At 38.2% G+C, this 22,874-nt stretch overlaps 1 protein-coding gene across 3 annotated transcripts; it reads right to left on the bottom strand.

The window, feature by feature from the left end:
* Positions 1-1,799: 1,799 nt before the first annotated feature.
* On the bottom strand, positions 1,800-17,163 carry ING3 (inhibitor of growth family member 3). Of its 3 annotated transcripts, none has more exons than XM_032202898.1 (12): positions 17,035-17,163; positions 16,779-16,850; positions 13,025-13,125; positions 11,545-11,610; positions 10,270-10,366; positions 7,639-7,710; positions 7,227-7,346; positions 5,901-5,959; positions 5,366-5,556; positions 4,038-4,230; positions 3,346-3,384; positions 1,800-1,945 (listed from the first exon to the last, which is right to left on the bottom strand). In XM_032202898.1, exons 1-12 carry the CDS (start codon positions 17,060-17,062, stop codon positions 1,829-1,831), a joined length of 1,155 nt encoding a protein of 384 aa, XP_032058789.1. In that variant the 5' UTR covers positions 17,063-17,163; the 3' UTR covers positions 1,800-1,828. The 3 variants fall into 3 exon arrangements, with proteins under 3 accessions (XP_032058789.1, XP_032058780.1, XP_032058798.1); XM_032202889.1 differs by having other exon boundaries at positions 5,901-6,058; XM_032202907.1 differs by lacking the exons at positions 16,779-16,850; positions 17,035-17,163 and adding an exon at positions 13,294-13,526 and having other exon boundaries at positions 5,901-6,058.
* Positions 17,164-22,874: the final 5,711 nt, after the last annotated feature.

Consider the following 22,874-nt stretch of genomic DNA (forward strand, 5'->3'; position numbering starts at 1 on the left):
GTGTTCTTTAGACTGATTTCCACAGAAATGCATACACAGTTGGTTAATTCAGAGTAATGTTAGAGTTTTACTGGAACCTTAGTTATATTGCCATTTGCTTTTTTTAATCAACTTATACCTTAATCTTTTACCAAGATACTTTATTATCCATAATCACGTTTTCTTTCTTATTCATCTACTTTTCCCTAGTATGAATTTAAAATGATTACCTTCTCATTAAAAATATTGTGACAGAAGCCTGTTTTCTTTTTTTTTTTTTTTTTTTTTTTTAAGATAAACCTGTATTTTCTGCATGTACTCCTGATACTAGTAATCCACTCGATTTCCTTGACATTATTTGCAGTCATGTGGTGAAATACTATTTTTTTCTCTCTCTCTCTCCTTCCCTCTACATGTGTTTGGAAAGATTTCAAGGAAAACTACCATGAAAGTCCATGAAAACTACCTGACAGCCCAACGAGAATCCCAGTGCTATGAAAAAAAATCTTTACTCCAAATGGAACGTTTTTTTTTTTTTTTTTAGTAGTGGAAGGAAGGAGGGTGTGAAAAGGAGCAATAATTTTGTTTCTGTTCAGCACTGCTACATAAAAGAGCCACACAAAAACAACAAAAGGCAATTTTCCGTGAAAGCAAATCTACAACCTACACCCAAAATAAACAAGATGGAATGAAAAATCCAGAATCTTTCCCATTATATTAACAGTCAAATGTAGTACTTTAACAGGCTCCCATTTAAATACAAGCTGATTCTGTGCTACAATATGTACAATGCTCAACTATCAGGTCTTTAGGATCCAAACATTTATTGGCCTCCATTAGGCTTCCTAACATGATATCCCTTGTTACCTCAGGGATTCTACAGCTGGATGAACTATTTATCCCTTTACGTCTTTGCTGCACCATGTGTTGGCTTGTACATGAACATCGCTGTCCATGGAAAGAATATGGCAGGAATTTCTCAAGCAAACTTTGCTATATTCCTTTGAGATCATTTCAGGACAAACCCATTTCTTTTTTGACAAATGCACAGAAAACATTAATTCGAGGAGTTGAGGTTGTTTTATTTAACACCTAATACAATTCAAATTTAAAGGATTACTTGCACAAAAAAATAAACACATTTGGTATAAAAAATTTATCATCACTTTAACACCTTTTTTTCCTCTTATGGTCTGCACCTTCTCTGGAGCAGAAACATATAAGACTAATGGCACAAGTTTGTTTTATCCTACAGCATTTTTTGTTTTGTTTTTTACATACTCAAGTACCCTAGAGGACAACAGCCCCGCTGTATACAAGAACCATTTTCTTCAGCCTGCTGAATTAAGTTTCATAAGAACCAAAGCTATAAAGGCATTTAAAAACCATTGTCTTATATTTTTTTTTCAGAAGCAATGACTTTCTGCACCATTTATATACATAGTGTTACATAACAGCTCTTGAGTACAGTACATGCAGCAGAATATATCTGTTGAATATAAAACATACATTTAAAATCTTGACTTATCAGAATTTTGAAGATTGAGTAATCGTAGAATGCCCATTGCTTAGAGAAAATGGTTTGATAGTACAAATGTCTGCATATGTTGGCCACTGGCACAACCCAAGGCTCACTGGAATAGTATCTGTAGCACATCATTGTGCATAAACAATTTACTTACAATATTAAAACACAACCAGCAAAATCAATAGTTCAAGATCTATGACTGCTATGTTAACCCTTTTTTAAGTGGTTGCAAAGAAGTGGGTAAGGGGAGAAACCCCCACCACAAGTCCTCTAAAAAAAAAAAAAAATCTAGTATGCAATTTGTTTTCCAGATGAAGACATTTATTTATGTCTACTGCCTCTTCTTTTCATTGCAGCCGTACACTGTGGACAGTACCATTTCCCTTTTGGTGCTTCTGTCAGTCCAACACATCCGTAATGGAACCACTCAATGGGGCACTACAAAAATACAGAGAGAGAAGGTGTGGGATTTTCCTTTTTTCTTGCAACATCTATCACAAGTAAAATTCTATGAAAACAGAAGGGCTGGCAAAAAGCATAGATTCTGCCTTGCACAAGAAATAAAGGAAAAAAACGAGGGACTGAATCCTCTTCTTTTCTAACATTTCTAAGTGACATAACAGTCATCACTCACTTCTGTTTGAATGCAGCAGTATCTCAGTAAGCACATGCTTACACTGACATGTTCTTTTAAACCTTATTTGAATGGGATAATGGTACTAGTAGTGAAAGAGCTAGAAGTTCCCAAAAATAAGGAGTATTTTAAATACGTCAAACCTTCCCAGGAAAAGGTGTAGACTTCTAAAAGAATCTGAACTGTGGGGAGACAGATGTGGAGAAGTTTCCTAAAGAATGATTCAACTCACATGGACATTAATTCACATTGTACTTTTCACACAAACACTTAAGCTCTACTTCTGTTTAAGTTTTTTCCATAAAATTTTCTATGAACCTGACACTACCACTGTTTCTAATATCAACTGCAAACCTCTCTTTCTCTTTTTATTCTTTCACTAACTGATTTTCTGCACGATTCCTTCAGTCTCAATATAAATCATGAAAGAGGAAGTAAGAATAAAAAAATAAAGTAGTAAAAGTGAAATCCATAAGCTCAGAATATTCAAGTGGTACGTTTCCGATATTTAAAGAAAGTTTCAGGTTGGAATTTTTGTTGTTTGTTTGTTTTATATTTTAATCTGTTCATAGAAGGAAAAAAATTACAAGTATGTAATTACAACGCTTAAGACTGTGAATAGGGGATGAAATATTCAAGTTTGTTTAATGCAAAGGTTCAAAGTTCAACTTCTATTTTTTGTATATGCTTTTTAAGCAAAAAAAGGTCTTTTCAACCAGAAAAAAAATTACCAAGCAGCAGTTTTGTTTAGAACAGAAGAGCTTCACAAACTTATAAGTTCTTAAAAGCAAGTTTCACAGGACTGAATACTCATTACACACAATAATTGAATCTTTTTGTGCTTAACCAAGGAGAAATACATGGAACTCGCATGTGGCTGGGAAGAATAATATTAGAAACATATTTCCTTCTGTCTCTATTCACTTCCACCTATCTTATATGTGATTTATTTACTTTTAACATCACTGGTAAGTCCAAGATGAGGTAGGGGACTTGAATTTTTTTTTCTTCTTCTTTTTTTGGGGGGGAGGTTTGAAAGCAAACAAACTAAAAATAAAAATCTTTACCGTTCTGTGTTTTCACTAATATTGAAAACTAGTAAAAAGCACGCTACTGTAAAAACAATTCTAAAGAGAAGCAGTTCCTGTAAGCAAGTTACACGCACAAGGACTCTCTTCTGAACATTCAGAACGTTGTTACTTACATCTTGGTTATCACAGCCTACCATTTCACCATACGACACCTGGTAAAAAAGAAAATAATTAAAAGCAATCAACATTTTAAAAGGGATGGAATTCAAAGCACTTTTATGTTTGGCATTTCCCTTGCACATATGGCAATTTCAAGCTCTATTTGAAACAATTAGATACCTTCACAAGAATCACAGAATTCTACGAAGTCTTAAAAAAAAAATCCAATACTTGAAAGTATTTAAAATGCCTGTTCTTATTTTATACACAAGTGTCTTGTGCTCTGATTCAGTCTTTCAAGTTTCTAGGTGCCTTTTACAAAAATAGTATCTTTACCATCATTTATTTATTTTATAAAAGAAAAAGTAGGAGAAACAAGCATTACTTTAACTTAGCATTTTAATTAAAGTCACTGTGAACTCGTTTAATTCTGAATTTAAAGTTCCTGAAGTATTTATTAAAAAATTCAGAACTCTTCAAGTATGGCATATCGCTGGAAAACTTTTAGTTTTAGCTTCAACAGTTGAATTCGTTATTTGTATTACCAGTAAATAGATAAAAACATGCTATTTATAGCTATTTATAGCACTGAAATTCTGCTCATTTAAAAAAAAAACTGTTTTTTTAAATAAACAATCAGAGGAGAAAGTTCACCCACAGTGAAACAGCAAATCCAGTTATATTTCAGGCTGGAAGACATTTTTACCTGATTACAAATGCAGTAACGTGGCTCATTTGGATCATAGGTCCAGTCAACTTGGCTATTGGAATCAGACTCTGGTATTACTGCTGTTTGCTGAGACAGTTCTTGTGCCAGTGCAGATGAAGAAGAACACGACGACAGAGAGGATGAAGAGGAGGATGATGAGGACTGCTGACTTGAGGATTTGTTGTTGTTTCTGGAAAAAAGAAAAAACAGCATGCCATAATTTGAATTCATTTACTTCCAAGTGGAATGTCCTGAAAGCAATTCTTTGCCGACTGAAGCACTGCAGTATGTAAATCCCAAAGTGGCATTCCCCTAACAGATTTCACTCAAGAACCGAGATGGTCAAACTGAATCTCTCTGGAAAAGTAACCCAGTCTTACCAGCTTGCTAGTACAAGATAAATTCCATTGATTAAAATAGCCTAAGAGCTTTAAGCTGTCAAATAGTTTCAATGGATGTTTTTCTTCACAGAGTTTTAATCGACAGACTTGGTGTCAAGTCTCCATCAAGAAAATATTACCGATAAAACAGGAATTTGCATATAAGTAATGTCATATGTCATGTCCAATAGAGAACAGTTTTTTTGAAGATGACTGATCCTATGCTAATCTCTACTCCAGCATCACCAATCACTCCTCTGGAATAGCACCAGTATACAAATCCTATGCCTTTGCTTCTATGTCAGGTCAGACACCCAAGATATATGTAGATGAAAAATGCGTCTAAAAATAAAATTACTAACTGAACAGTGGATGAACACAAATCTATATGAAGAAATAAAAAAAATGCAAGTCAGTTTAAAATGCTGTACACTCTGGGACAAACTCTTTCAAGCAAAAGACTAGAGTCATCCAAATGCTTTAAAAATTCATCCTAATCAGAAATAAAAATAATTCAATTTTCTCTTAGATTGTCAATGTCATAATGTGTTGTGATTATCTGTGAAGTGGCATGAAGAAAATCTCCAGATTTATTTCAAAACCATCTATAAAGCACTGCATAGTAATCCCCAACATTTACATTTAGCCAAATCACTCTCCGAAAGAGGGAAAAATGAGAAAAGAAACTACGCGATGTAAACAGACAAAAAAAGCAAATCAGAACATTTAAAACCTTGAAGTGAGTTTGCTTAAATAAAAAGAGATGTGAGGAGAAAAAGAAGAAAGTCCTGTACAAAAAAAAAAAAAAAAAAGACCAGCTGAGAATAACTACTTCTGCTTCTTTTTTTCTCCCATGAATATAAATACAAATTATTTCTAACACGGCCTTCAAGGGAAAGTTTAGCTCTCTTAAAAGCATAACCGCAGGTCAACAACAAAACCTACTTGCTTTTTCTGCCACTTCGTGAATCTGTGTTTGATGAACTTAATGTTTGTGTTAACGTAGATGCCAGAGCTGATGATGAATACCCAGTTGAATCTCTGGATAATGAAAATTCTCTTCCAAGCTGAAAATCATTGTTCTTAAATGCTTCATAGCTGGCTTTTAGACTGGATGTTCTTCTTCCTTCCTTCATCTAAAAGGAATACTCACAGTGTATCAGATTGCAACAGGAGAGCTCTTATGTAAGACATACCAGGACGCTAACTATTATTCACACAGATTCATAAGTTATCCTTTTACAAAAGGATGTATGGTAAGTGGTAAAAATGGGTAAGAATATCCCAGAGGAAAAGCTACAAAATAAGCTGTCCTTTTATGGAAGATGTAGAGGATGAAACTGTAGCATATAAACAATGATGATAATATGAGAACTGAATCACATCAGCTGAAAGTGATTGTAGAAGTTCAGATTAAAAAAAAAGTCTTTCTTCTTAATTAACAGTGGATGGCAGGCTGACAAGAATGTTTTGACATTACCTGTGCTGTGGCTTGCACTGCTTGAGCTGCTGCCATGGTAATAGCACCGGCCCCCGATCCTGAAGATAATGAGCCCAGGTTATATGATGCCAATGGTTGAGAAGAGTTTGTATTGTATGCATTGTTTGAAGAAGATGATGAATTATTGTTTCGACACCCTTGATGAACAGAACACATTGATGAAATTCAAAATGAAACTAAATTCCTCTGCATTTTAAGAAGAGTTATATATGACAACCAGTGAAAGAATAGGAACTCCATTTATGCACCAGAGTTGTCCAATCATTTGGAAGAAAAAGTTAAAAAATATATATAAGAAAATAAATTTGACACAGCCAGTATTGGCTGAAAAAAAAAAAAAAAAGTTCCCTATCCTAATGTGCAAGGAATCCTTTTAGACAGACAGTCCCCATTGTCATATTCAGCTACTGAGTAATGGAGCCGGCTGCCATGTCTGTATAAACCTAACCTCAGTTGAAATAAGACTTTTTCCTCAATTGTCCCAGCAGTCAGTAAGAATCAGAACATACAACTTAACTGTTCCTAAAATAGCACAGTCTTAATTCCAAAAACTAAAAAAAAAAAAAAAAAAAAAAAAAAAATCACAATTGTAATGAACCATAGATTTTCATGACCATCTACAGACTGGCACCTGTTCAAACATAGTTCCATTTTATTTGCCATCTCCTGTGAAATTCCTTAAAAATGAATAAAGGGACTACAAAGGAGACTTCTTTACAGCTAGCATTAAAACAGTATTAGATTCCAAAAACAAATGTAGTTTACTTACTATACCCTCTCATGATCTTTCGTTCTCAGAAAGAAACTATGAAATATCCTCATTTTGAAAACGTACAGAAAGTTGTGGTTTGTTTTTATTCAAAAGTCAAAAGGACTTCTCACCTGTTTTAAAAAACACAATACTCAAACAATTTTATTTCATGACAGCTGAATGCCAGGTTGTACCAACCCTTAAAAGATGAATGAAAATTCTTTTCCTACTTGGGAGATTAAGCCCATGTGGCTCTTTCCAAAATAACACATAGATCTCTACTTCTACCACTGGCTGAATGAAACGGTACTGCTATTGTCTTCTAAACAATGTAATAAAAGAAACAGTGAACATGCAGCTGTCAGGTGACAGTAAACTTGATGAACTTCATGGAAAACACAGATGAGTAACAATGCTTGCAATTTCTCATGTTTCAAATGACTGAATATCCCAAAGGAAAAGCTATGAACCTCTAATTTCAAAAGAGAGGTTCACTAATATAATTTGATTTCTCCCTCTAAAAAAGTAGTAAAATCTAAAACAATTAAGATTACCTGGTGTATTTTCTTTAGAAGCATCTGAAGTAAGGGTAGATAGAAGAGCTTCAGATTTAAACTTCTTCTCAGGAACATGATCTGTTGCACTATGGTGAGAAGATGGATTGTGTTTCCTTTCTAAGTAGAACAAATGAAGGGAACTTAAAAGCAAAACTTTTTAAGCTTGAAAGTAAACTGTAACTAAGAAATAAAACAGCACTTTCAACTAGCTGCCTCCAGCAAAACCTTATTTCCTTCATGCAGTTCTTCTGAATAGAAATCATCATGCATTATAACATTTTTTCCCCCAATGTTTGGAAGAAAATAATACAAGTTCAGACTTTTTTTTTTTTTTTTTTTTTACTTAATACTACTTGATGACTAGAGTAAGAAACCTAAAAGTAAACATAGTTTTAATCTCAATACTCACTCTCTACTGGAGTGTGAGAATGGGCGTGATGGTTATTCACAGGCTGCGACGGTGTGTCCAGCTCCAGAGACCCTAACAGGGAGGTAAAAGGATAGAAAAGTTTAAAGTCACCACTGACACTTTTAACTTTCAGATATTAAAGTCTTTACAATATTAACCAAATCACTACATAGTTATATTTATTTTAATCAGAAGGATTTTTGCCACAGTTCCAATCCTTCCCATAATAAAACCAGGAGAAATCAAGTAGAATCAGAGTACCCTGACTTGGAAGGGACCCATAAGGATCACCGAGTCCAACTCCTGGCTCCACAAAGGAACACCCAAAAGCCAGACCATCTGTCTGAGAACGCTGGCCAAACACTCACAAACATAAGTCTGCAAACTTACCCAAACATACCAACATATGCAAACATACCTTTGGGTCCTACATTGAAACAGTAAAGCCCTAAAATGGAGGGAGCCCAACAGAACCCCAACAGTGAATGGCCACCAGCCTGACGCAACCCCATTTACTATAACCCTCTGAGCCTGACCCACCAGCAATCGTTTGCACATCGTATTATATGTTTATCTAGCTGTATGCTAGACATTTTGTCCAGAAGGATGCTAAGAGAAACACTATCAAAAGTTTCGCTGAAATCCAAAAGATTACACCTACTGGCTTCCCTTGGTCATCTAAGTGGGTATCATTGTCATAAAAGGAAATTAAGCTAGTTAAACAGGACTTTCATTTGTGAAGCCTTTTAAAACAGAGCAGTTTTTAAAATGGAAATTGGTGACTGCTGCTGTGCAACTGTTGAAACACTGTTAAAATCAAGGCCAATAAGGAGACCCAAGAACAACACTGCTTCCAATATGCTACTTGTTCCAATGAGTTGCACATAGACTTGTAATGCTGCACCAGAAATACTGACAATCTGCGCTGATGTAAACTTAAAAAAAGATCATAGCTACACTTATGAACATAAATGTCAAAGTGCAGTAACAGATAAACTGTATTAATGAGGTAATCTCCCATCTTGTCACATCGACTCAAACCACGCAAACACTAGAAATATCCTTCAAGGTTTCAGATCAGCCCCCAAATTCTCTAACATTCAAAATACAGTGTGGCAATCCAAAGAATAAATAAAAGAAAAAACAAAACACAAAGGGTGGAGTGAGAGTGGGCAAATGCAAGTGTAAGAATAACCTATCTTGCAATATTACCCACTCACCTCAATGATTACAACATAGCAGGGACTATGACCATAAATACCTATTAGAACAACAAACAACAACTTGTGTATCAATATTCAGCAAAGACTAGCTGCAAAACTAAGCATTTTACATTTATACAGAAGACAATTTACGTAATTCATATCAATTTCTCTAAATCTGCAGTTCCTACATTTCTTCTTTACCTCTTTCTTTTTCAGTACTTTAAAAAAGTACTTGAAAGTCATTACAAAAATGTAGAAGTTACTCTGGAAGAGGTTAATAGCACAGAGGTATTTTGGCTGAGCTGACATTCATCACGTTATGAATTAGTCCAAAGGCTGCCCTCTGGAGGAACCTCAATAATATGTATTTACTCTGATTTACTCTGAAAGCTAAGAATGTTAAGAGGCTTCTACTTTTCATCTTACTAAATAGTAGAGTACCTTAAAGATGTAATATGCTATATGGTACACTTATATTTCCAGTTTTGAAAATCCTACCTACCTCATCAAACAAATGCCCCAACTTAAGTTAGTATTAGATCGTAAAACTTCAGCTTGGATTCTGATTAAAATAAGCTAGTCCTTTTCTGCAGTTGTTAATTCATTAAAAAACACTTACTTCACAGTTTTCTTTTTGTGCCTGTTATTTTACAATAGCAATTACAAACAAAATATCAAAAGAAACAGCTTTTATGGCAAATTTAAAGTTCAAAGAAAGAATGTTTACTCCTAATTTCTTCAGGTGATTTAGCTTACCTTTTACTAGCCTTGCTTATGAAGAAGAGTCACTGACTCTTCTGTGATTATGGAGCTAAATGAACTTCAAAATTCAAGAACACAAAAAACACAATCACATTTGAAGCTGACGTCTAAATGCTGACAGGTATAGAAAGGCTGGATTGTTCCACACCAAGCTGGCCACAGACCTGTCACATTATATCACATTTACATTCTGAATGCTAGCTTTGCTATACTGCACTATTTGTTAAGCAAGATGGTTTCTTCTCCACAATACTTGACATTCCATGCCTCTAACTGGAACACGCACCTTCCTCAATGTGGTGGCAATCACTTTAAGAAATGGTACGCTTTCATCTAGGTGAGCAGGTGGCAGGCTTAGGTTGCAATACTTTATTTAGATAACTATAGCATTACCAACAGGTTTAAAGAATTCTTTACCTTACTGTAGCAATTCACAAGTGCAATAGCTCAGTGAAAAAAAGTTATTCTAATTTCTCAGTTGTATTTTGACTGTGCTGGTAAAAACCAAGGTTGGAACTAAAACCTGAGAATCACTGACAGATGAAAAGTATGTAGGTCAAAGTGTAATTTCAAAACAAGTGGAAATATTGCAGGCTACTAACAATTTTGTTGGTATTTTTTGTAAAGTGATAGAAAATCCATCAAGAAAATTATGTATACTTACGTCTCTCTAGTATTTCTGTAATCCCAGCATTGTCTGCTTCAAGTTCCATTTTAAATTTAGCCAGTTCCTGGTCCAGTTTTCTTAAGTGACGGTCTACCTGTTTTTGAGACAAAGCAACAGTAAATAGAATCCAGTTCTGGAACTCAAATAGCAGACATAGATTAAAAGTGTAGATAAGTATTTCCCTTCCAGGGGTCTTCTGCCATATAGCACTAACCACATATAGAAGAACACACAGAAGCGTAATTCTTGTTCACCTACATTCCCCTAACTCAGCAGAGACACTAGATGTACTTGAACTAACACCAAAATGGGCTGTTGCTTCTAAGTTGCCCAGAGAATTATAGGATACAGCATGGCTGCATATTGGCTTAACAGCTTAGAAGCCCTCCTCTTACTGTAGGCAATGTTCCAAGACACAGTGTTAAGCGTTCCTTTGAGGAAAAAAAGGCTAAGAACTTTTGGGGATGTTGCGAGTATGGGTATAGAATGTGGAAAACAAAGAACAGTGTTATGATGTGTGTTTTTTCTTTAGAAGAGCTTGTGCTATAGGGAAATTACAGGATTCCTGAATAGCAATACTTGCATGTATGCACTGTGCATGTCAGTAAGCATCAGTATTGAGCAGAAGGGTCTATAAAATGAAAATGTAAAGACTTATGTGCTTCTGAGTAAGGTATGACATGTTCTTGAGTACCAAAACTTAACATCAACAAAATCTAAAGAAACACCATGTTTGAAATGTTTTCTACATCTGTAGTCATACAGCAGAATACTACACCTATATTTAAACTATTACAAATTGAACAAGTTTTTGCAGTTACCAGCTAACCAAAAGAGGGTAAATTACAACACTCCTTAGTAGACTGAAGCAGAACCAAAGCAAACAAGAAATACTTGCTTTATGCCTACTATATTTTAAATCAGTAACTTGTAGGTTTTGTTCTCTAAGAAGGTATAAAATAATATTCTTAAAACTCGAAACGCACATACTACAAGGAGGAGTAACTTCCCTGTGGTGCTCTTCAAAAAAACAAAGAAATCCCCCAAAAGCATATGCTAATTTTAGAAATCCAAAGTTTTTATTTCTGTACATTTTGTGTACAAGCAACAAAATTTTAGAAGTCAATAAAATATTAAATGTCTTTCACCAGCAAAAGTTTTGTGCACAAAGGTGATGTAACACAGGTACCACAGCTTTAGTACTTATTGAAATGTTGAGAGTCCTTAAGGCATTAATTCAGGTAATTCAGTACACGACTTCTGTCTACTTACCAAATCATATATTTGATTAGCCAGTTGTACTTTTTCGTCTGCATCTTCCAAAGCCTTATAATAATCCTGTTATAAAGAGAATGTTTTAAATCATGAATGTAACCAAATTGCTTCAGTTATTTTAAGCTATTGTAACCCAGCACAAATGTATGTTAAAAGTAGAAATTCAAGTAAGTTCTCAGAAAGACTGTGAAACTCTATTGTAAGCAACAATGGGCTAAATGCTAGATGAGAGCTCTATTAGGTATCATTTTTTTATTCGTGCCTTAGAAAACGTGAAACTACAAGATGTGGACACTTCCCCTAGTAGTGATATTTCCATTTCACAAGCTGGTTCACTTCTAAAAAAGGACCGATCTTGGATTTGTATGGACTCAATGTGAAATGATGATTTTTACTTCATATGGATCTTTAAAATCACTGCAGATACTACTGCCCTTCCAAATGATGCTACACAGTAGTGTGATGGGAGGCCTTTTCAACACTGTAGTTAAATATGGTGAGAAGTAATGTATATAGCTTATATTCATGTATTTTAAAATAATTTAACTTATAGATGAATTAAAAAATAATTTGACTAAAGATGCAATTTTGAAATGTGCTCTGAACACTGAAAATCCATAGATAAGACTTCTCTAAGTTTGTGTAAGCATATTTTATCTCTAGTTTTAAACAGGCTTTTAAGTTTTTTAAGCGCCTTTTTATTTTGATTTCCACAGAAAAGTGCCTTGCTTAGGTGAAAACTAACTGAAATCTTTATACCACTAAAATCAAAAAAAAATATATTTTTTTTTATTGTAGTGAGGTTAATGTTTTAACTTTTGTTTTTTTTTTTTTAAATAAAGACATCTATTTGTATTAATTAAGGACGCAACCCTTGGCTTACTAAGGGGCTGAAGTAGCATGTGTAGGAGACTAGAGAGGATTTTTTTTCCTGACAAAGTGATGAACCACCTTGCTAACAGTACCACCAATGCCTAAGTGCTGCAGGATAAAACAAAATGAAAAACACATCCATCTTCTCACTCTTCTCTCCCTAATGCTACATATACCATATGTATACTATACACAAGTACATGGGCAGAGTCACAGACAATGCTGAAACTAAGCTTGAAAAATATCCTTTAAAAAACAAAAAGGCCAATTAACTTGCATAGCTTCAAGTCACACAAACAGGAACAAAATGTCTCAAGTTGAAAATTTAGTACCCAGCTTCTTCACTGCTTTGAGGTCCTAACATTTTTTATTTTTTTTAATAATAATAGCAAATACTGGGTAAAACTTGAGAGAAATGCCTGATCAAAGAAACCTTTCAGTCATTTTTCTCCTCTTAGGTAGTTCTATCCATCTCCTGTTAATGCCCAGGGGAAGTCACAGCTCCGAACACTTAAGTAAGTCTCTATCAATGATAAACTATTTTTTCCTAAGGTTATCTTCTTTTTCAAAAGAAAAATGTGACCCACTCCTGTGATATCCTTACTTTTTTGATTGATGTCATTTGTTCTTCTCTCCATTCAGGTTTGTTTTTCTTTGCGTTCATAAAAAATTCATTTACCCTCTGCTCAAGCTGATCCATTGCATCTGTAGCACAGGAAAAGATTAAGATAATATTTATCTTCTAACATACGGAAACATTATAAAATAAAGTGGCATACTGCTCTTAAACAAAGTTGACAGGACCGAGGCATAAACTACTAGAGCAAAAAAGAACAAAACACGTGACAGTGGACAGAGGATGGAAATATTTACCTTAATTTCCAAGAAGCAGAATTGCATTCTGTTAAGATTCTCATCAAGGTTCTTGTGCTCTCCACATGGGACAGGCAGGCCTCCAAGTTCTAAAGGTTTTTTGTCCCTAAGAGCAGTGGTAGTGACTTAAAGCATGACCCAAACTCCTCACCCAGGGCTCTAGACTGCTGACTTTGGAACATTCTAGCCAGTTACAAACTGGGCAGGAAACAAAATGTTCTCCTAAGAGAAACAGTCAAATACAAAACCAAATAATTGAAAAAAAAAATTAGTGCCTCAAAAGGGTAGAGCAACCAAAGAGTCAAGTCACCACCTTTACCTCAAGGCCCTCTCCAGTAGTATGCAAGGAAGGGTAAGAGTAAACTGAAAATGCTCACAGGGGTACTCCCACCCCTAGCTCCTGTATGATAGAACTGAGAAGAAAATGCACAGAGAGAGATACCATGAGATACCATGGACAGGATTCTCGCTTACGTGTAGCTGAGAAATATCACAAGGGGAACAAGTAACACAAATTTTCTAACATTTGTGATTGTAAGGAAGGAAAACATCAACTACAGGTTACTTGTTCGGTTATTGATTGAGACAAGAACAGAGATTTCTTTTCCTTTCACCCTTCTTCAAAACAAGCACCAAGTTTAATATTTCAGCAGCTGGACATGCATGTTGTATATGCATGCAACAGCTTGCATATCTCCAAAAACAAGCAGCTGCCCCAGTCAAACTAGCTTTGAGAGCCTGGCTAAGCTCAAGATAAAGGGAAGTACTGCCATTTTAATTTTTTAAGCAGGACTCTCAGCAATACAGTCCAGATAATAGTTTCACATTAAACATGACAATGCACCACCTACCTACGGACTTCTGGCTCTGTGTGTAAAATACGTCTTAGAAACCAGCATTAAAACTGCCCCATATGATTGGGAGTGGAGGGAGGAGGTGGAATAACTAAGTAACTACTTCAAGAAACTCATGAATCCGCAAATATGATTAGTTAGTTCTTTGAAGCCAATGGAGCCTGAAGGTATTCTCAGTTTTGTAAAACCCACCAACTAGAACTAGTTGGTCACTTAAATAGTAACAAAAATCACACGTACTAAACAATCTACGGTTTATTGATTTTACCTATGCTGAGAATCTCCAGTATCAGAACCAACACATAACTAGTAACTTTAGACTGGAGAGAGCACAATTAATCCTAAACCAAAACAGTTGTGACGTAGACTCACAACATTATTTAGATTCAGACAAAGTAGTCAACAAACTTAGGTGTAAAACAGATTAGAAGTGGGCGAATTTTTACAGTGAACATTTTCCACTTTCACTGTGCTATTCTGAGGGAAGATTACAAAGACTGAACAGCAAGCAAGCAGCACACATTTTACATGGAAGCTTACAAAAGCTTTGTTCTTTGACCAGATGACTATAATTTTGTTCATAAAGCTGAAGGACAATGTGCTCTATCTCCTGTTCCTAGAATGAAAACAGCCGGGTGATGATTATTATAATGGCTCCATAGACATGAGAATGAGAAACCTTTCTTCTTATTGAGGAGGAATTTTGGTCTGTGTGAAATTGCCTAAGTGAAAACTTCCACAGAAATGTTTTTCACCAGAAACATGGCAAAGGGGAATGCAGGTCATCTCGATCACATTATATGAAAGGTTCTCTACAATACACTTAAGTCCTGTTGTCTTTTTTCCCCTCCTTAACCTAACTGTGATACATTCTGCCATACTAATTTCTTAGAAGAGATTATACTCCACATGGAAATCTCTCAGTTGGAGCTCAAGAACCAAGCTGCAACTCAGATGCTCTTCGCTTTTCCCACAGCAGCCTTATCAGGACATACAGTAGACACCAGCCTGCTTATATTTCTTACGATGACAAAAAGCAGCACCTGCCCCTTCGGAAGTCTGTGTGGTCCAAACAGGACAGAATATAAAGCCAGCATTCACTCTTAACGCACACATTTATCTCTCAATCAAGACTTCTGCAGGTTTCTGGCACATCATCACTTATCAAAGCACTGTTCTCAAGTGCTTCAGAGGCACTGAATCTTCACAGCAAGAAGTCACTGTTGCATAGCACCACAATAGTCTATGGGTTCACATGTTGTATCCTGCCTTCTGAAGAGAGGGGAGCCCAAAAGTTTCATTAGGACTTTGGATGCCTTGTTTCTCACTGTGCAAGAATTACTGAAGTACCAAGGTCCAAGAAAACTTTCTCTAGGCCTAAGTCTTTGCATATTATATTCAGTGTTACACGCCACTTCCAATATGCATTAAGAGTGATTTTTGCCACTTCCAGTTAAAGCAAAGGAAACGACACTGGTACAACCTTGCTGGCGCTGGTTGGCTCAGTGCTCAAACACACTTCAAGAAACTAAGAATTTGCCTCTCTACTCAACAGAAGCCAATTTGTTTTATCTTATGTGGAACTAAGTTGGTAGTTCCACCCCCTCAGTAGTTACTTCAAGTGTTCTCTCTCATACAGGGCAACTGATCTATTCTCATAACTTTTAAGTACAGAAGCCAATGCTTAAGCCATGGTATACAGAAAATCCTATATCCAGTTCAACATGTCACTAACCTATTACACTGAGCAGCTGGGTCCACTCAAATACCCAAGAGATCTCACCTCAAACTACTATCAATTAAGCTATTGGTTTCAAGAACTGTGCTCCTACAGGGTAAAATATTGAAAGCATGGTGTTGCATTTTGTATTACCGTACAACATTCACTTGTTACTTCAGCCCTTGCTCTTTCTCTCATTCTCCTTTATGAAAGTTCAGGTGTTCAGTGCTGACAATCTCTTGTACAAGTTTCATTAACAAAGACCTCAGCATCTCAGTTATAAATGAACGTATTAATTCTGCATTAAAACAACAGCAACACCTGAGTGTTACGGGACACAGGTCCCTGATGAGACTTCTAGTGAAGATCAAAAGGCAACATGTCCTGAAATCTGTGCGAGGTGGCGTGTTGCATTGGGATCTGCGCACATACGCACAACAGGATTTATAAAGAAATCATAAGCTGACTGTATGCTTGGGTTAAGCGTCGGCTACGGCACAAGAGCCTAAGCAAAAAGCTCCTCCGCATCCGATACGGTGAGGGGGGCTGGCTGGAAGGTTTCCGAAGCAGCGCACCGCTACCTGCTGAAAGAGTGGGGCAACAACTCCAGTTCCAAGCCACCACCACTGCTCTTCGGGACCGAAAACCTGCAGAAGCTCGGGGACGCGCCGCCCGCAACGCCCGCGGGAGCGGCACAAGCCCGGCAGCGCCGCTCCCCGGCTGGGTCCTAGCGCCGGGCCGGCTCCCGCGACAGAGCCCGCGCCCAGTCCCGGCGGCTCGGGGCCCTCCGCAGCGCCGCCTCCCGCGGCCAGCAGCAGCCGGAGCCGGCGGCGGGGCCGGGCCAGGGCCGAGGGGAGCGGCGGGGGCCGGCTCGGCGCGGAGGAGGCGGGGAGGGGGCGGGACTCACGTACTCTGCACCTGCAGGTCCATCTCGCGCATCTCGGTGAACCTGTCGCGGAGATCCATGGGAAGCTGCTCGATCACTGCGGGCACACGGAGGGAGGGGGGGGAGAGGAGGGGGGGAGGCCGGTCAGGCAGGCAGGCTCCCGCCGCCGTGGGGGAGGGGGGGCGCCGCCGCCTCGCCGTTCGCGGCTCCCCTCCTCCCCACTCCTCTCTTCTTCCTCCCTCCCGCTCCCGGCCGCTCGCCCCCGGCCCGCAGCCACTCACTCTCCAGGTAGTCCTCCAGATACAGCATGGCGGCGGCCGGGCCAGCGCCCAGGGGCTTCTCGCTCGCGGGGGCTCGTCCCTTCCAAGATGGCGCCGCCGCCAACAGCACCCGCCGCCCGACTCCGCGAAAACAACATTGGCGGCTGACGGCGCTCGCCCCGGCCGCGCCGCGATTGGCTGCCCGCGGCCGTGACGCGCTGCCCCCCCTCCCCGCGGCATCACGGGAAATGTAGTCTTACCCCCCCCGCCATGTCAGCCCTCCCCTGAGGCGCGGGGGCGGGTAACGGTCCGGTTTTCGTGACGGGCGCTTCTGCACAAAGTCCCCTTTGAGCCCTCGCTTTTTAGGGCAAAATGTAAAAGTGTCTCCGCAGGCTGCTCCGAAGTCCCTCAGGAAGCCAGCTCCGAGCGGAGCATCACAAGCGCAGCTAAAGAGAGAAAAACTTGCAACTTTTTTAAGCACGTTTTATGTTTTTTTCGGTGTTTATTCGTTCCTTGAAATGCACATAGCTGGCAGTGTCGCATAAAAAAGCACAACAAATGACAGAGAAGGGGAACAAATCTCTAATTTAGGTCTTCTCATGAGGGAGCCAATGTTAAAAAAGCTGCCCTGCTTCGCATCCCACAGTAACACGGGCACTAACAACTCTAAGTATACCACAACAGAAGCTTCACTGGACTTCAGAATTGCTATTTACACTAGGAAACAACAAGCATATAATAAAGATTGCAATCCAATCACAATACCTGCTGTAGTTTACTTTAAAATGTTCAGGGCTGAAGTTTGTCTTGCAGTTTCAATCCCTCAAGCACTTGATTCATTACTGCTTTATCATTATTTTATCGGTCTTCTTATGGACTAATGCATAGAAGAAACTGATTGCTTTTATCCAGACATGCTTACAGTATAACTTGGTGGTTTTTGACTGGGGGAAAGGAATTTTTAGGGACTGCGTGATGTGAGGTGTGGGTGCAGAGAACATAAGAGTTGGCATAGCAGAACAGACTTGTGTTTAATATGCTCTTTGTCTCATTTTTGTGTTGCCATCTGTGCCATGGGCATCTAAGCAAAGAAAGAAAATACATGTTTAGGCCAGGTCTGAGTAAAAACCTATAAAAGATGTTTTTGAGTGTCAGGACTAAAGGAAAACCGCATCCTATTGGCAGTTTGTAAATTCATACATTGTGAGTGATGAGCTAAGGGTGATTGAATTTTGGGAAGTGAAGCATAAATTCTGCCTGTAGCCTTTATGAAGACTGATGTTAGTTATGTCTCAAATGCATCACCTGAGCATTTATTTAATTTATACATAGATGAAAAAAATTTGTCTGACAACAGCTATTAACTTTGCAAAAAAAAAAAAAAAAAAAGCAGTGCCTAAGTGGTCACCTTCCATCATTAGCCATTTTGTCTGTACTGCTAGAACAGTTTTATACATACCAATTAACAATTTTTAGAGGTAATTAAGCTAACTTCCTATCCATCAGAAGCGTTACTTGAAAGAATCTATATACTATTGCTCATACAGATCAGTCTTTAATGTATAACTTTTGACACACTGGTGTAGCAATAATAATAGTTTTGAAATTTTGTGTGAGAAATTGCTTGGCCACATTTTGTTCTGTAGGAAACAAAGGCTCTGGTCCTTCCTGGGAAGATGAATACCTGCACTTTTATCCTAGTGTTTGAAGTGGTAAGAGAGCTCAGTCCATGCAAAAGCACAGCTAAAGTAATCACACCTTGTATTCATTAGGAGGAAAGACAGAGGAATTTGGGAAAATTGGAATAGGTGGTGTCACTTTTTTTTTTTTTACGTTCAGTGGTGGCTTTAGTGATTTTTAAAGAAAAATGTACATACTTTTGTAGTAGACATGGGTGTGTACGTATATAATGCAGCAGAGGTTTAAGAGAACAATATCGTACAAAAATACTGTACAAAAAAGACTCCACCATTAGAACTACAACTGAAGAACAGTCACGCGATTAAATTCTTACCATTTGCCTCACAACCAAAAGCCTAGGACAGCCAGGACGTTGGGACCTCTTATGCCCCGGTTTTCATGCCTGGGTTTGCCATGTGCTCATCTTTGCAAGTTTTGGGAATAGCTAGCAAAATCATTACTGAGGGCTATTGTGCAAGGATATGTTCATCTAGTTCCGGCCTGCTATGGTGCCCAGATCTAAGAAATGCAGTTCTTGTGGCTGTGCCTCAGTCCCTTTAGTAGCAGTGTGTGCCCTGTCCACATTAGTGGAAAGGGAAAATGGGACTCAGGTTTGCCAACAGAATGGCAGACAAAATTCTAGTGGGGCTGACGTCTGCTGTCTTCAAAGTCTGAGTCCCTCCCTTTATGTTTCATGGTTTATTGAAATATGTGAGAGGCTCTTATAGAAATAGGAAGCTTCTTTTAAAAATGTTCATCATACTAATTTACAACAAGGGATGAGAGAGGATTAAGTAGCAGAATACAATTGAAAATAGAATTTAACTTTGTTCAATATCTGTTCAGAGGCAAACAGGTACTTTATTTATCTGCCTGCATCTCCTGTAGTCTTCAGTATCTTTTCTTCTATCTTTTTTTTTTTCTTTAACGTGGAGAATTGATCACGTTTTCTATTTCTGACAATGTTAATTCATATGGTATAGCTAAATGTGTAGCCACACAAAATTCAGCAAGATCATTTATAAAAGTGCACCTCATCAGGCCAGACTGATGAAACAGAGTTTAAACTGACATTTTAAGAAGCGATTAGCTACCCAGGTCATACAAAAGAGGCTCTTTTTGTAATGGAAAGCTTCCTGTTGTGTATAAATGTAAAGAATTAACTCTATTGATTAACCTAACTTTTCGAACAGCCTAATTAGAACAGCTCATGATAAAGAAACATGGATTAATGGCAGTGTTTATTGGGATGCAAATACAATGAAAAAGAACTAAACACTAACTGTGAACTCAAGGTAAAAAGAAATTCAATTTGTTAATTGCATTAGACATTGCTCAGAAAACTTCTATTCAGCAGCAAAACTGCTTAGGACAGAGAAGAGAAGGGCAGGGAAGCCAGTGGAGTCGTTTTTTTCTCCTATTAATATAACATCATTAATGTTGATGGCAATTCTCCAGCAAACGTCTCACATAAATAACACATCATCACTTGTGACAGAATGGTGGTATGAAGGAATATTACAGCTGCCCTGTGATCTACCTGAAACTAGTTGCTTGCAAAGGTTTCATTACTTTTCAAGTGTCAGGAAAAAAAAAAAAAAAAAAAAAATGGATGCACGTTCTGATGTATGCTTCTCAGATGGTATTAAGTCTTTTAAATCTTCTCCCTTGCTTCTGTTCTTTCCCAGTCCAGGTCTCTGTGATGTCTTTTTTGCATTATTCTAGTTTCTTCTCACTCTTCCCACTTGTAGATTTTTCTGCCATAGCTCTTAACTTCCTCCTTTCCATCTTCATATTCCACCTGCTGCCAATCAGTTGGTCTTTCCCTTTTCTTGGTCTTTCCCTTTCCATTTTTCTGTATCTTCCTTATGTTTTCAGGGGCTTTCCGTTTCCTTTTAGGACTCCCATTTTTGCATTGTTTCTTCAGCACTCTGATTTTAAACTGTTGTCTAATCGGGTGTTTCCAGACCTCTAGTCCCTATGTTTTGTTTCTTTCTTTGTTTTCAAGCACTGGTTGCTAATGGTTTGATCTGAAGAAATCCGGAAAGACCTACCCAGGACATCCCTAGACTGGCACTTCAGGTCTCAGCTACTGCTGGTAGGCTCCTGCGCTCTGTTTTCTCACAAGGGAGCCTCACTGCCCTTTGCATGCAAGGATTGCTGACATTTGGAGCATAGAAAGCAAAACCTGTCTGTTACTGAGGGCTACCCTGTTCTCACAGCAGAATTTTATGACACGGTGACAACTAAGCAGCACCACAGAAGGGTGCAATAGTGCCTACATACAGCCACCAGCCTGAGCAGCTCTTAAACTACTAGAAAACAGGCATTTCATTTTCTTTGGCACCTGCCACTGCCGCACTACAGCAATCCTGGCTGATGGGCCAGAATCCATTCACCACGGTGCACTGCTGCAAGCATGTGTTGTCAGTAGCAGCACTCTTAGCTGTTTTGTCTGCCAGTGTCAGCATCAGGCCCACTGGTCTCCTCACACGCTTTCAACAATTTTACTTTACTTACAACAATTTTACTACAATATTCTTCCTCACTCCCTGTTTGCTGCCTGCTGTTTTGCTGCTGCTGCTGCTGTTTTTCCATTCTTGTCAGTCCTTCCTGTCTCACAGTCCAGCTGTCCCTCCCAGCTGCCATGGAGCCTACCATCTCCCATATTCCACCGTTTTGCTGCTACAGGGGCATCATCCGCAGCCTCATACTCACTGCAGGAAATAACTGTCATTCCTGCTGCACTGCACACCATGCCTGTTGGAGGACATTTGTTAAATAATTAAATTGTCTTGAGACTGAGTACCATGTAAGGGTTACAGCATGATCGTATTTGTTCTGGGCAATCAACTTCATGTAATGGGAAACTCCAACCAAAGCCAGATCCTAGGAAAAAAGCAGGGTGAAGCTATCAAAGAAATAATGTTACCCTTGTCTACTGCAGCACTATGCAGAAACTTCACACTTCTGTGAAATGATCCTCAAAAGGGCAAATATGGCCCAGAAGTATTATGGCTGCATGATAATCTATCTGAGAAATCACTTTCATTTTCTACATATTACAAACTCTTTCAAATTCGGAGATTCACATTCCTATTTCTGGAAACAAATCCATGACCCCAGATAATTAATTTACTTTAACAGTCAACAGGAAAATGGAACTGCCATTTATCTTTCAGCTTGACTTTGTGTACAGACTCGGGCAATTACATCTCCATCTTTTAGTTAATTTTGTCTGCTACAGACCCAGTTAAATATACTTGCAGGCTTCAGTTATTTCCTGAAAGTCTGCAGGATATGAGCGATCACTGTTTGTGTATTAATCACTGAGATGTTTTTATCCTGACTTCCTAAGGAAATAAAGTTTATATGAGCAGTCTGTGGGTTTGTGCACACACTTCTTTATCTGTCCTTTCATTCTGACTTTTCTCTGTTGGATTGACTAATTTCAACCAATTTGAAACAAAAGTAGTCCTTTTAAGAGATGAATTGTGTGCACTGTAAATGCTATGTTGTTTCTAATAGACTTTCGTTTTCTTCCTTTCTCTGAGGAAAAGGTTGCAGGATGAACTTGCTACCTATTAGGCTCAAGAAAATCCACACGAGAGCAATGTGATGCAAGTGTCCCAACCATGGAAGCTTTGGTTGGTAAACATACCCTGTGAGGCACCGTTATAAGACCTAACTGCACAAGGAACCAACTGAAGTGGCTTTGCTGTTCAGAAAATGCCTGGTTTTGTTTGCTTTGTTTTTATTTATTAAAATCCTTAATGCTGGATTACATGGCATGCATGGGAATCAAGTTTTAAAATAATTATTTTCATGATTATTTAAGTACTTCTATCACTTTAATTTTCAAATGCCTCTAGCTCATTATCTGTAAAGAAGGATATATCTTGCCTTTTTATAATTGTCAGATTTACAATCATACCTTTTCCCATGTGGTCAGCAAATTCTTGTGGCTGGAAGAGGTCCATATCTGGTAGCTTTCCACTGAGAAATGCTATAAATGACTGTTATGACATTAATGTCACGGAGGAGTGTGAGATATGACACCATCTATCCCCTGTGCTGCTCAGAAGACATGTCCTCTGAGTGTTGGGGTCTGCAGATAGAGCAGGTAGAAAAAAAGAAAAAGAGAGAGAGATGAAAGTTAGGGGACGATAATGCAGTTACCG

The sequence above is a fragment of the Aythya fuligula genome, chromosome 1 (assembly GCF_009819795.1).
Source record: "Aythya fuligula isolate bAytFul2 chromosome 1, bAytFul2.pri, whole genome shotgun sequence".
Classification (NCBI taxonomy): Eukaryota; Metazoa; Chordata; class Aves; order Anseriformes; family Anatidae; genus Aythya; species Aythya fuligula.

Excerpts from the sequence above, each read along its gene's own strand:
- ING3 (XM_032202889.1), bottom strand. The coding sequence starts at position 17,062 with ATGCTGTATCTGGAGGACTACCTGGAGA. Across the intron at positions 16,851-17,034 it reads TCTGGAGGACTACCTGGAGA|TGATCGAGCAGCTTCCCATG; the intron begins GTGAGTGGCTGC and ends GTGTGCCCGCAG. Across the intron at positions 3,385-4,037 it reads GTTACTGCATTTGTAATCAG|GTGTCGTATGGTGAAATGGT; the intron begins GTAAAAATGTCT and ends CTTTTTTACCAG.